The 14,930-nt window shown below is 29.3% G+C and overlaps 3 protein-coding genes across 3 annotated transcripts in view; 2 read left to right on the top strand and 1 right to left on the bottom strand.

Annotated features, from left to right (window-relative positions):
* Nucleotides 1–692, top strand: part of LOC101513202 (uncharacterized) — a 3,171-nt gene extending 2,479 nt beyond the window's left edge. Inside the window, exon 6 of the mRNA XM_004486450.4 lies at nucleotides 123–692. Within this exon, the coding sequence (XP_004486507.1) occupies nucleotides 123–367 (245 nt within the window). The 3' untranslated portion in view covers nucleotides 368–692. The remainder of the gene's footprint in view (nucleotides 1–122) is intronic.
* A 4,048-nt stretch (nucleotides 693–4,740) lies between these two features.
* On the top strand, nucleotides 4,741–7,315 carry LOC101512980 (annexin D8-like). Its single transcript, XM_012714353.3, has 6 exons — nucleotides 4,741–4,868; nucleotides 5,033–5,178; nucleotides 5,338–5,556; nucleotides 6,147–6,359; nucleotides 6,738–6,827; nucleotides 6,919–7,315. The coding sequence occupies exons 1-6, from the start codon at nucleotides 4,796–4,798 to the stop codon at nucleotides 7,117–7,119; spliced, it is 942 nt and encodes a 313-aa protein (XP_012569807.3). The 5' UTR covers nucleotides 4,741–4,795; the 3' UTR covers nucleotides 7,120–7,315.
* Nucleotides 7,316–9,209: 1,894 nt separating this feature from the next.
* LOC101512667 (uncharacterized) lies at nucleotides 9,210–10,198 on the bottom strand. The gene has a single exon (XM_004486449.4). It carries the CDS (start codon nucleotides 10,034–10,036, stop codon nucleotides 9,572–9,574), a length of 465 nt encoding a protein of 154 aa, XP_004486506.1. The 5' UTR covers nucleotides 10,037–10,198; the 3' UTR covers nucleotides 9,210–9,571.
* Nucleotides 10,199–14,930: the final 4,732 nt, after the last annotated feature.

The following is a 14,930-nucleotide window of genomic DNA, read 5'->3' as shown; positions in this document are numbered from 1 at the left end:
TGTATCTATGACTCTCTTTTCTGATGATCTCAATTTTGTTATATTTGATATGATAAATGCATCATTGTATCATGCATTGAAATGGTAATCATAAAGAGGTTTTTTTTTTTTTTGCATGTATTTTCTAACAGTGTCGAAGACCGTCTCGTTGGAATTCGCAAGGAAGAAGGATCCAATTGTATGTATTTTATTGCATCCTGGTACAGTTGACACAGATCTTTCTAAGCCATTTCAAAGAAATGTTCCTAAAGAAAAGCTTTTCAGCAAAGAGTTCTCAGTACAAAAGCTGTTACATGTCATTAACAATGTGAAGAGTCATGATAATGGCAAGTTTTTTGCTTGGGATGGTCAAGAAATTCCTTGGTAATCTGTTGTGTTTATGTCGAACAACTTAGAATGTAAGAATGATATCGATAATTAATGTCGAAGTTGCACTTGATAAAAAAACGACTAGAAATTTGTATTTCATGATAAATAAAATTCATTGATTCATTCATAACTGTTGTTAAAAATAAAGGAAATGCAACTACTTGACAATTGACATAGTTACCGGTCACATAATGTGTCGTCTGGTCGAGATCAGAAGGCTTTAGACAATTAAGAATTCATTAAATCAATATTAAGGATGTACTATACAATGAATTATCAATTTTTATGAATATGAAAGGTATGAGATGTAGAGTTTAGAAATAGTTGAATAATATTTTTCTCGTGTTACAAATCTTGTGAATAAGATGAGAGTGTATGGAGAATATATTCTAGATAGCGAAGTGGTAGAGAAAATTATATGCACCATGCCAATGAAATTTGATCATGTGGTGGCTACGATAATTGAGTCCCACGACACTAACACTTTGTGAGTAGAAGAGTTGCAAGAAAGTATTGAAAGTCATGTGAACATAATATTGGAGAAAATATAAAAAGTAAAAGAAGAAACTTTGAAAAGTAATGTGAATCTCAACAATGTTGTTGAATTAAGTACAATGAGAGAAGGTAAAGGTCATGATAATTTCAATATGGTGGAAGAGGAAACTTTAGAGGTAAAGGTTGAGGAAATTTCACAGGAAGAGGATGTGGCAATTTCAATCAATGGAAAGTGGCCATTTTAATCAATGGAGAGATAATAGTTTCTATTTGTCACATCAAGGAGGAGTTGAAAATAATTTCAGCTATACCAATCATGGCAAGGGTATAGGTAACTAACTACAATCAAGAGAAAACAAATTATAGTTGTTTCCATTGTGGCAAATTTGGGTATAAAGCAACAAATTACAGATACCGACACCAGGTAAACATAGCAGAAAATCAGTATCAAAATACCAATAAGAGTTTCGAAAATTCACAATTTATTTTTAGCAAGTAATAATTTTTCCGAAGATGAAGCTATATCGTATTTGGATACTGAGTGTAGTAATCTATGTGTGGAAGAAAAGAATTATTTTCTTCTCTAAATGAAACAATAAGATCTACCATGATATTCATTAACAGTTCAATTTGGGGAAAAGTCAAACGGCTATAAGGTTGAAAGATGGATTTCAAAATTATATTGGTAATGTTTTCTATGCTCCTAGATTACATCGAATCTATTGAGTATGGGACAACTGTTAGAGAAAGGCTGCAACATGCAGATTCATAATGGTCATTGAACGTTGATTGGCAAAATGACAAATTTATCACAAAGGTAAGAATTACACCTAACCGCCTATTCCTTTGAAAATTTCATATGAACGATTTTCTTGCTTGAGTTATATAATTCCAAATGATGATTTGTTTTGCATATGAGATTTTATCACTTTCATTTTTTTTGGCTTCAATTACTAGTCACGAAAAGAATATGTTTCTGGTTTGCCTGTTGTAAATATTCTAAATGGTGTATGTGAGACTTATCAAATTGGAAATAAGCATAGAGAATCATTTCCAACTGGAAGATCTTGGAGGGCCAAAAAACTATTGGAGATAGTTCATTCAGATTTTTGTTCACTTGAAATACCAACACCTGGTGACTGTAGTTATTTTATTACGTTTAATGATTATTTTAGCTGAAAGACTTGATACTTTTTTTGAAGTAGAAATCAGAAGCTTGTGATGTCTTCAAAACATTTAAGGCATTTGTAGAGAAACATAGTGGTTGCATAGTCAACGCACTTTGAACCAGCCAAAAATACCTTGTTGGTAAAAATTTCTTTGAACAACTTGGATTTGAGCATCGATTAATAACAAGATACACACCTCAACAAAATGGAGTAGGTAAAAGAAAGAACAAAATAATTATGAACATGGTGAGATGCATGTTGAAAGCAAATGAAATACCTAGAGAATTTTGGACAAAAGTAGTTGTTACTGCAATTTATATTTCGAACATGTATCCTTCAAAAGGTGTCTAAGAGAAGACTCCTGAAGAAGATTTGTGTGGAAGAATACGCTCAAAGTATATGGATGTATTGCATATGTTATGTGCGAGATCAAATCAAAAAGAAATTGGATCGTAAAGGCAAAAAATGCATCTTTATGTGCTATAGTTTAAACTCAAAGGCCTACAAACATTACAAACCAGAGACAAAGTCCAAAAAAAAAAACCGATCATGATTTCAAATTATTACGAAGAGGAGAATGAGCATGGACATCCAAAACACAATAGAGGCAGCGTAGATTACTAGTCAGTTTAGAGGATTGTGTTTTAGGTAATGATAATGATCCATCAGATGAAGAAATTATCATTTTTAGTTTATTTGCATATTGTGAGTTAGTTACTTTTGAAAAAGCCTCAAGTGATGAGAATTGGAGAAAATACATGGATGAAGAAATTGATGCAATTGAGAAAACAAAATGTCGATGTTAACATAATTACTAGCAAACAAGAAGCTTATAAGAGTGAACTGGGTGTACAAGACAAAGTACAAATCTAATGGTAAAATTGATTGTTTTTAAAGGTAGGTTGATGGCTAAAGGATATAAGCAAAAACCATATATTGATTATTTTGAGGTATTTGCTCATGTTGAAAGATTAAATATAGCACGAATAATAATTTCTCTCTCAGCTCAAAATAATTCAAAAATACATCAAATGAATGTTAAGTTAGCATTTCTTAATTGTACTTTGAAAGAAAAAGTATATGTTGACCAGCCTACAAGATACATAGTTAGAAGAAAATAAATAAAGTTTATATATTGAAGAAAGCATTATATGTCTTGAAGCAGACACCAAAAGTGTGATATAAGAAGATTGATTTTTTATTTTGTGCAGAATGATTTTCAAGGATTTTCATTTGAGTACATGTTATATATGAAGTTCATTGATCCAAGATATGTTCTTATTGTGTTCCTATATGTTAATGATTTAATTTTCACCGGCAATAATTCAACGATGATTGTAGAGTTTAAGGAGGCAATGATTAGACATTTTAAAAAGACAGATTTTGGCCTAATGTCCCATTTCCTGGCATTGAGGTTATTCAACAGATTTATGATATTTTGATTTCTCAGAAGAAATATGCAGATGATATTCTGAAGAAATTCAAGATGTAAAATTCAAAATCAGTCTTCACACCAATTGAAGAAAAGTTAAAGTTGATTAGAGAAAGTGATGGTAAAAAAGTAGAGTCAATCCTATACAAAAGTTTGATTAGAAGTATGAGATATCTAAGTGTGACAAAACCTTATATAATATATGGAGTTGGATTGCTTATGAGGTACATGGAAAAGGCACATGATAGCCATTTGCAAGGAGCAAATAGGGTTTTGAGATATATCAAAGGTACTCTGACCGAAGGAACTTTGTATCCTAATAATAATGATGTGAAACTTGTTGGATACACATGTAGTGATTGGGCTGGAGATACAAAAAGAAAAAGAAAGACAAAAAAAAAAAAAAAAAGCACGTCATGATATGCATTTCATTTGGGTATTGGTGCAATATTACAGTCTTCAAAGAAATAACATGTTATCGCACTCTCTACTGTAGAAGCGTAATATATAGCAACAACCAGTTGTACTGAAGAAGCATAATATATAGCAGCAATATTATTCACGATTTTCTCACCCCCCGCCGTTGAAAATATGACGAGTGTTTGCCTGCCCGGTAACTAGGGGATAAGCACTGCTTCATTCCATTCCCGCTACTAATTGAGTACTTATTCCCTAGGTAGTGAGAAAGAAGCGGCATTTGCAAAAACTGAATAATATGTAGAACTATAACATGTGTAATACACTTATCCTAGCTCTTTTTATTTGGGACGGACAAATAGTAAAGAAAATACTTTTATGCCGATTTTTTCCCGCTCTTTTTATTGGTTTACTATTACGTCTTCTATAAATATCCATGTACCATCTAGAAAAAAAGTTAAACGAACAAATTTTATTATCAATTGAAAAAGAAATGGTAAAAATATTATAAAATGTTAAAAGAAACTTAAAGTAAAACTTGTTAATAAAACAAAATCTCCACATTATGATTTTAATTTGCTTTAGATCTAAATATAGATTAAGTGACATCTGCTTTTATGTTACTTTTTCCTTAAAAAAAATACATTTATGTTACTTTCGATTTATTATTGCTTCCATAGGCTGTTATTGATTACTTTTTCGGTTAGAAAACTACTTTTACAGTACAATATTTCAGTTATATTTATTTATTAATTTTTAAATAACGTATTCAGTTATTAGAAATGTTAAGTACCTTAATTTAATTACTGAAACACAGTTATTTTATATTTTCTCTTCTATAAAATTGAAAATGAAAAACAACTCTTTTATCCAAAATCCAAATATTGGCACTACAGCAAAGAAACAAAACCAAATGGCTTCTCTACTTGCTGCAAAAGATTCATCTCCAATTGAAGATGCTGAAGCTATCATGAGAGCATGCAAAGGTTATGTTTCTGCAAAAAAAAAATTGTTAACTGCATATATCACTTTAAAACAATTATTTAACGCATTTTAGTTCTTACAAATTTTAGGTAAATCCCCTTTATAACTTTTTATAAACCATATAATAGCTTTAACATAATAAATTCATGGTTTTTATTGTGTATAGGATTCGGGACAGATGAGACAATGCTTGTATCTATACTAGCACACAGAAATGAAGCTCAAAGGAAACTTGTGAGGTTGGCTTATAAAGAAATTTATCATCAGGATCTTATCGAACAATTAAAATCTGAACTTTCAGGAAACTTTGAGGTAAAAATATTACAATTCATAACACTAACATTTTTATAAATTAATGTTCTAATTGATTGAAATAGGTTTCAAACACTTAAAATAAAATATTTTGGCTATATGTTTTGAATGAATAACATTCTAATTGTAAATATGATTTTAAAATATCATTAAAACTAGAGAGCCGTATGCCATTGGACAATGGATCCAGCTGAAAGAGACGCAACACTTATTAATGAGGCATTAAAGAAGGCAACACCAGATTACAAAGTAATTATTGAGATTGTTTGCACAAGAAATTCTGAAGAGCTTCTGGGTGTAAAGCGTTCTTATCACTCTCTATATAAGCATTGCCTTGAAGAAGATGTTGCTTCCCAAACTAGTGGTGACATTCGCAAAGTATGTGTTATTTTAAGCTTTATGTAATTAGATTTTTATAATGAGGACAATGTTTTAAAATTAATTAAGCATTTGGGAGAGTGAATTGTTTTCTTGTTGATTTGAATATAGAAGAGGAATGTCACAAGAATTTTTTTTGCATTGCTAGTATGTCATTTACATGCAATAACCCTATTGCTAGTATGTCTTGGCCGTTGAATAAAAATTGAACTTAAACTAAGTTTTACTTTTAAACCTATTTGGTACAATCAAAATATAAGCTATTCGATTTTCATTCGACAATTGAGATCTCTTGATTGTATGACTGTGTGGTTCTTCTGCCTGTAGAGAATTTGGGTCTAAAAAAGATGGGTCGGAGAGAAACCTAGGTATCACATTTACTAGAAATTACCTAAATAAAATTTTATTAGTTAGACAATTTTCACTTTAAAATATAAGATAATATCAATTTATTTTAAATTATTTGTTGGACAATCTAGGCACCAAGCTCAATAGCTCTAGACAACTCTCACCTCAAACACTAGTTTTGTGTGATTTTTTGTACACTTCAATTGCAATTAAAATAGCAAAACTTACTATTTTTCATACAGTTGTTGGTTGCAGTTATAAGCACTTACAGGTATGGTGGAGATGAGTTTGATGAGAATGTGGCTCATTCTGAAGCAAACATACTTCATCAATTGGTTGAAAAGAAAGCTTTTAATGATGATGAAATGATTAGAATTTTAAGCACAAGAAGTAAGAAGCAGCTTTGTGCAACTTTCAACATCTTTAAAGACTTATATGGCACAACAATTACCAAGGTAAGATGAGTTTCTAGTCCTGCAAAACAATTATCAAAGAAATGATATTACAACTTAAATTCTTTAAATATAAATCAAGGATATCATGGCCTTTTGGAAATTATATAGAGATAACAAAATCGCATATAAATCAAAGGTTTTTTGTACTTCCAAGATATAGTTGTGACAACAATTAATAAAAACTTAAATCAAGGTACCAAATGAGGTTGGTATTGTGGTAAAGATTCGATCATCTTAAACAAGTGGTCATAGATTCGAATTGTGCACACACAAAAACCTGATTGAAAAAGGAGAACTCCCATTATGTGCGTAACAAACTCATTGATTTATTAAACTTAATAAAGGGTATGGAATGAGATTTGCTGTTGCCTACTATAGGGATTATCAGGTAGTCCAATTGATGAGTACAATGGAGCATTGCGTACTACTATTCGTTGCATCAACAACACTCAAAGATATTTGGCTAAGGTAACCAAAGTCATTAAGTCGTTGTAGTATCCATTCATAATTTCTTTGTTCTATAGCTTTAATTAAACATGTATGTAATAACTTGATCTAGGTGTTATGCCACGCCTTGAATGATTTGGTAAATGAAGAAGATGCTTTGAGTCGTGTTATCATCACTCGTGCAGAGAAGGATTTAAAGGAAATCAAAGACCTTTTTGTAAAGAGAAACAATGCCACCATTCATGATACTGTGGCTAGGAAGACATGGGGAAATTACAAGACTTTTCTCCTTGAATTGTTAGGAGATGAATAAGTTCAACTTATTCATGTTGAGTTTAGCAGAACTTCACTAGAATCAGTTTCCTATCTCTTTAAAGTTGAGAAAATAAAGAATGATTTTCAACAAAAAACAAAAACTAATATAGTGTTATTTCAGCCAATAAACTTGCTTAATTCTGTAACCACAATAATGTAGCTTATATCTACCTATAGCACAGTTAATTCATGCACTTGGTATTTCATCAAAATTGCTTTAGTATATATATGTATGTCTCTTTCTCATGGTATGATAACACTGTCATCACTCACTCATTATAATAAATTTTCTTTCATGCTACTTACATCGATTTTGGCAACCATCAACTACCAAGATGAAGATATATTCACATTCAATAATTTAACAGAAAAAAAAAGATTGAGCATAAAAAAAAACAGAATAAAAAGAGGCTATTTTTGGCAAAAGCATATCAAATAAGGCTACAAACTCAAGTATTCTGCCATCTGTATGAACCCAATCCTATTAGCATGCAAACGCAGCACCCTAATATGGATCTGGTCAACTAAAAAATTTCAGAATATATATGGTTAGGAGGTGGTTCTAATTCTAAATAGTGAAAGATTCATGAAAGTAAAAAATGACAGAAGAAACTAAAGATGTAATTAAACAGAATTTCAAACAAAGATTTAGCAGGAACTAGGAAAACTAATTAAGTGAAAACAAAACCAGAAAAAGAAGAGGATAGAGAAATTACATGTGATTAAAACGGCCTGAAGTTTGATATAGAGAGCAAGGAGCTACAGAGATGTATATGCTTAGAAGCCAGAGATTGAGTTATTCGGAAGTAATCGCTACAATACAAAATGCTTTATAACCACCCAAATACTTTAAATCACTGTTCTCATCATCCAATGCTTATAACACACAGGCCGGGAGTCATTACTTAAAGCAACACACACTGCAGGATTTTAAACCAGGCACGGCAGAAGAAAAAAGGACTAAGATTATCCAAAATCAAATCACTCTTGTCCAAAATAACCTTTTAACTAGAGAGAATCTCAGGAATGAGAAGAAAAAAATATATTTCTTCTTCCCACATGGTTTGTTATGAATCTAAATATGAGAGATTATAAATCATAAATTCCTCTTAGTTAACTTTTATATTCTTGTTGAAGACCATGCCAACAGTGCATGAAAACATGCAACTCAGAATATCCCCTTGCCTAACTCTCCAATGACCTCAAAATGACAATTGACAGTACAGAAACAATAGCAGCAGAAAGGTAACTAGAAATAGAACCACTCTTTCTAGAAACTTATCTGAACAACCAAGTACGATTTTATCATAACCATGTCTCATCTTATAACATAATCAACTACCTGATTCTTCTAAGAGAGGCATAAAAAAATTTATTACCTCCCAGTTGCACTAAATATTTCAATTCTCAGGGTTGGTATGAGACACTGCTAATATAATCTGACAAAGGACCTTGATAATAAGTTGTTCAAATACGAAACTAAACTAATAGGTCCATACCATTCACTTTAAATACCTATCTTTCTAAGATACAAAATGTGATAAATTGTAGTTCATATCGACACCAATTTTCCCATTAGAATAGAATTCAGAAAACAAGTGTTCTTTGATAAAATTGAAACTATTCTAAATGAAAGCAACAGCAAGACAAATTGGTAAAAAAGCTTTTCATTATCGACGATCTAAAGTCCAAACAGCTTTTCAAATTTCTACCTCATCAAGAAGCTCCCATACTATTTTAACTCAATTTTAGTGCCTTTGGTGCCACAATCCCATTTGCAACAACCAACTGGGATTCTGTCATTATAAGAGGTATCTGAAAAACTTTTTTATTTCAAGCATGAAAATGAGTTCGAACATGATTCTGGCAAAAAGCAATTCTACCTCGCTTTTACATTCAATGGTAAAAATCCAAACATAATCCACTTCACTTCTCTTGAAACTTACTTATCCAAAAACAAAACAAAGTTTACAAAATCAACATCATTCAAAATCAAGCTTATAAACCCTCACCTAAACACACTCATTACAATCTCAACAACCCAAAGTAACTAAAAGCTTTAAAATTTCCCTTTGACACTTCACAAAAGGAAGAACAAACAGCTTATCACTCATACATATCAATTATTAACAAACCTATATATCAGTATCTGTTCTCATATCAACAGTGTCTAAAATCGAATTACAAAGATGTTCGGGTGTTCGACATGAGTTGGTGTCAGACATCCACAGATATGATTCCATTCAATTTATTTTCTTAAATTATTACAGCTCTGTGCTTCATAGAAAAAAGGCAGCAACTATAGGACATTTCTTCAAACATCTAGCAGACGCAATTCCATGAAATAAAAATTAGCCATTTTCACATCAAACTTTCTAGCAATAACAAAACAGTAACAAAAAAACAATAATCCCAAAGAACAAACGATTCTACAACTAACAAAAAAGAAATCATTCAAGTACAACAGTGGCACCCAATTCCTTAAGCTTATCAATAATAGGATTAGCCTCTTCCTTAGTGAGTCCCTTTTTCAAAACACAAGGAACTTTCTCAACCAAATCCTTAGCCTCCTTCAATCCCAAATCAGTAAAAGACCTAACCTCCTTAATTATCTTGATCTTCGCAGCGGAATCGTACTTCTCAAGCTTTATATCAAAAGCCGTTTTTTCAGCCGAAGCGGCGGTAGCATCTGCAGCGGCTGGACCTGATAGTGATGGGCCCAATGGACCAGGCCCGGCAACTGGAGCACCGTAACGGTCTAGGCCCATTTTGAGTCTCCATAGGACGGTGAAATCGTGCCTTTCGAATCTGTTGAGGTTGAGAAGCTCATCTGCGATGCGTTCGACTTTGATGGTGCGAGCTTCTGTTGAGAGAGAGCGAATGAATTTGATGAATGTTATGGAGTTTCGTGACATTTTTGTGGTTTAGTTACCAAGAGGGTTTTTCGAGTTCAGATTGTAGGTTGAAGAAGAAGTAGCAGAGAACAGTACAGAAACGAGGTTGGGCTGAATCTCAATTTTTAACAATGGAAATTCGTACCGGGATAATCACTACCTACACCCTACAATTGCTACCACAACCCTCATTCTTTATCATTAAGCACATTTCCACATGGTCTTAATGATATTTTAATCCACAAATATAATGAATAATTAAGCACATTTTACATGGTTCGGTTGACGTATTTTCAACGTTTCAATTGATATTTTTCAAATGTTTTCTTTTTAATTTTCCAAGCTGGAAATATGTAGCAAACACATTTTAGCTTGTTACAGATATTGAATAAACAAATTAGTTATACTTGTTAGTGGTACTTATTTGTTATGAGTCTTATCGTAAATCTTGATATAACCATTATTTTTACTAACCATACAATTTTCATGTTATATTTTCTATATTTTCCTCTCTTAACATATATCCAGGATTGAAATATACATAGTAATCAAATTTAAGTGTAAGTCAATAACCACTTCCTCCATTTAAGTTTATCACTTCTCATTTGCATAGTAACAAGTTCAAAACACCCCTTAGCTTTTTCACCCCCACAAATCTTATTTTCTCTATTTGTACCATCTCTCTAACACATATACATCTCATTTTCTCTACTTGGAGTATCATCCCATCCATAAATTTATTTGTTTCTTTGTTCTCTATATATTTAGCTTTAATTTGTTATTGCCTTCTCTTTATAAGGCTAAATTACATATGTTGTTCTTAACTTAATTTTAGTTAACGTTTTAATCTTTTTATCTTTTTTTTCTTTCGATTTGATCCTTTATTTTAATTTTAAGTGACAATTTGATATTTTATGTTTTAAAATGTCAATAATGTTATCCTTTTTTTTACAAAAATTAAAAAAAAATCATTAAATTTTTCAAACAAAATCCATAAAATTAATAATCATCTTCAATATAATTCAAATTTCATCAAATCCATAACTCAAATATTTAAATAAACTCATATTTTCATCTCCAACAACATCAAATAAAAAATGAAAATATGAGTTTATTTAAATATTTAAGTTATAAATTTGATTAAATTTGCATTTTATTGAAGATGATAATGAATTTTATGGGTTTTGTTTGAAAATTTTGATGATTTTTTTGAATTTTTGTAAAAAAAAGAACAACATTGTTGACATTTTAAAACATAAAATATCAAATTATCACTTAAAATTAAAATAAATGACCAACTCGGAAAGAAAAAAGTATATAAAGCATTTAACTAAAATTAAGTTAAAGGACCACTTGTGTAATTTAGTCTATTTTTAACTATATTACGTTTTCTGCCATATTTTCTTCTTGATGTCAAAAAAGCATAGATATAGATTGATTGCGGTCAGCCGTCTCTGACTGCAGTCTAATTATATACATTTATATCATATGATCTTGATCGAGTGATTTTGATGTGTTGATTGTAGAAGAATCAAATATACTGAATTCAAATTCGAAGTAGCATGAGCAACATAGAAGGAATACTTTTATTTTATTGTAATCACAGTAGGAAAATGTTAATATTTAATATCCAACAAAAAATTTTGACTTTTTTTTTTCTTAACTCTTCAATTTTAATGAGAAAATGACAATGATAATTTAGAGTTCAATAATAAAATATAATAAATATTATTTCACACATTTCAAATTTAGTACTTTTAATTTATTCGACTTTAATTGAAATTCAATAACAACTTGAAGTGAACACATAGTTTAGATATTCATGATATTAAAAAAAAAAAAAAAGTTACTATTAAGAGAGAGAGAAAAGTCGGTATAGTTTTTTTTAAAAAAAAATAAAACTTTCAAACATTTACTCTTTTGATTAATTTTGTTTTTCAAAAGTAGATGGCATGTTTCTTCTTTTAAGAAAAACAAAATCCCAACCTGAAAATCTTCGAATCATTGAGAGTAAATAGAAAGTATTTAACCAGGCATTGGTAATGAATATCATGTGTTTCCTATGTTATGGTAATGACCTTTGATAATATTCTTATTGAATAGTTTATCATAAATAGTTTCTTATAGTGTCCTCTTTGCCATCTCTAATCGAGCAATTAGTCACTCATATCAAAATCTAGCTAGAGATTTTGTCCCTCCATTTGTTCTTCTTTTTTACTACTCAAACTCCTTTCGTCTCCATTAGGCTAGGCCTAAAAAGGACCTCCATTTTTTTTAGTAGCAACAACAAAACTCCTTTTTATCTCTCAATTGCTCCTTACAAAGAAAATAATAATAGACCAGAGACAAGAAAAATTCCTTAAATTAAGGAGGGAGAATCTTGTCAATAGAAGAAGAGGTTCTTCCTAGAAGACACAAAAGTTAGGGACTTTCCTAAATGAATCCTTTGTCACAAACTATTTATTTACCCACCCATACGTCCATAAATATAAATATCACCTTAAGATGCGTTACCTTTGTTTTTATATATAAAATCTTATTAATTAAATTATGAGAATTCGGAAATTAAGAAAATTGATTGTAATATTAAATTTATCAAAAATTCAAATTGTTTTATTATATTATGTTTGAATAGAGAAAATTAATTCATATTTTTATTCTAATATTAATTCATATATTTATTCTAATATTTATTATCAAATTCTAATATTCTAATATTTATTATAGAACCATCTTAATATTTTTATGTCTCTTTTTATAAGATTTTGTTTATATTTTTAATTGTATTAATTATTTATTTACTAACTTATTCTTAATTATATTAATATTAATATAATTAAGAATAAGTTAGTAAATAAATAATTAATACAATTAAAAATATAAACAAAATCTTATAAAAAGAGACATAAAAATATTAAGATGGTTCTATATTTAGGGACAAAGTAGCACTAATTTAGAATGAAATATAAATAAAAATAATAATTAAAAAATGAATATATATAATATTAAATTAAAATTAAATACATCAACCTATGAGTTATCATTCTTTTATATTATATTTGCGAGAATACTATATAACTTTCAAGATTACAAAGCCAAATATTGTTTTGCCAAATAGAAAGATAATTCTACTGTGCAAATACCTTTGAAAAATGGTCCATTCATTAGGTGGGCTTCAAATTTAATAAATTATATATGTCAAACACAAACTTACTTTTTTTTTTTTACAAAAAACACATATTTATTTTTAATTAAAGATCACCGATATATTTATTCATTCCATCAATACATAATTTTAGAAAACATCCAACAAAATAAATAAAAGATATACATACATATTGTTTTGCTTTGAATACTCTCTTGCTGTTCATATGACATTATTATACAACAAAGTAATCTCACATTTATGAGAATCCAGATCAATAATAGTTTATAAATAACACTTACTTGATGTGACTTTTATTACAGACAATATGCGATGATTTATTCACAAGACACAAACTTAACAATACTTTAGAAATGTAACTTGAAGTTAGAATTGACATGACATATAGAGGCCTAAACTACACATCTTCTACCCACTTAACCTTAGCTAGATACCAAATGTGATATACAAAAAAAAAAAAAAAAATCTTACATAACAGTGACTTGAAAAGTATTTTTTTCAAAAAATAATTGTAGAAATTAAATGTTGTCACTGCAGTAAATATTATTACATATCTTAAAAATTTCAATATTTTTTATATCTTTAGAGCTTAATCTACAATCCTCATTCTATTTATCTAAGTAGATAGATTATTTATTATATTTTCATTATCTAATAACAATGTTTGAGTTAGAAGAATTCTAATTTAAGTATCTCCAACCATTGACATTCTAAGATTTTGATGGAGACCAAGTGCCAAATGATAGAATAGAATATTAATCCTCTCAAAAAAAAAAAAAAAAGAATATTAACATTTTACATACACATGGTCTTCACATAAGCATGTAGAAAACATATCCCAGTTTGGGTTTTGTAGTTGCTGGATTAGTTTTAATTATTAGTCGCTTTTAATTGAACTTCAACTACCATTCAAAAATATATGCTCCAATTATGTAATTGAACAATCTAAGTGCCATGCTTTTGACAGCAAATTTCCGGATCTCCTCGATAGGACCAACCATGTATAAATATTGTTTGCAAAATATTTTAAGGAAACAACAAATTGTACGTTGTAAAAAAAAATATTGATAAGGGTTACAAATTTATTTGCTTTTGATTTTATGCTCAACATCCATTTTAAAAAGGCTGTTCTGCTTTCATTTATTTATGCACACTTCTAAAACAATAATTTTTTGTTTTTAGTATACTAACTTTCATATTTAAATGAGCTTTATCAACAAAAAAAAAAGGCAATTACTTGAATTTAAAGTGGTTTGATGTACGATTAATAAAAATTGGTTAAAAAAAAAACAATGTTTTATTGATATCGTTACGCTTCATTTATTAATTCAACTTATGTTATTTAATATGATCTGAATGAATACATATTTATATATTATTTTATTTTCTTCTATATTTTGAATAATGTATGTTTACATCTCAACGTTTTTATTGCAAAGCATTCTAAAAATATTATTTAGCTATGAATTTATGTATGCAAACGATAGGTGAAAATTTAAATTTGTGCTCTTCTTGAAAAATGTCATCTCTAAATATAAGTCATCTAGCAGTTTATTAAGTATATATATTATACATTTTTCAAATGTATTATTTATGAATATTAATTATTAATTTAATTCTTTTTTTCAACATTACATATCATTTTATACTTTTATTTTCTTATTATTTTAATAACATATATATTGTTGTGCATTAATAGTGTAGGCTCGATTAAAGAACTTGATTTAAATTTATATTGTAGTTAATTAA

This window comes from Cicer arietinum, chromosome 1, assembly GCF_000331145.2.
Source record: "Cicer arietinum cultivar CDC Frontier isolate Library 1 chromosome 1, Cicar.CDCFrontier_v2.0, whole genome shotgun sequence".
Classification (NCBI taxonomy): Eukaryota; Viridiplantae; Streptophyta; class Magnoliopsida; order Fabales; family Fabaceae; genus Cicer; species Cicer arietinum.
This window is presented reverse-complemented; position numbering and strand designations above follow the sequence as displayed.

What these genes read in the sequence shown, in the direction of transcription:
- LOC101512980 (XM_012714353.3), top strand. Translation starts at nt 4,796, where the DNA reads ATGGCTTCTCTACTTGCTGCAAAAGATTCATCTCCAATTGAAGATGCT. An exon ending in TATCATGAGAGCATGCAAAG is followed by an intron (nt 4,869 to 5,032) that starts GTTATGTTTCTG and finishes TATTGTGTATAG; the next exon opens with GATTCGGGACAGATGAGACA. An exon ending in ATGGCACAACAATTACCAAG is followed by an intron (nt 6,360 to 6,737) that starts GTAAGATGAGTT and finishes TGCCTACTATAG; the next exon opens with GGATTATCAGGTAGTCCAAT.
- LOC101512667 (XM_004486449.4), bottom strand. Translation starts at nt 10,036, where the DNA reads ATGTCACGAAACTCCATAACATTCATCAAATTCATTCGCTCTCTCTCA.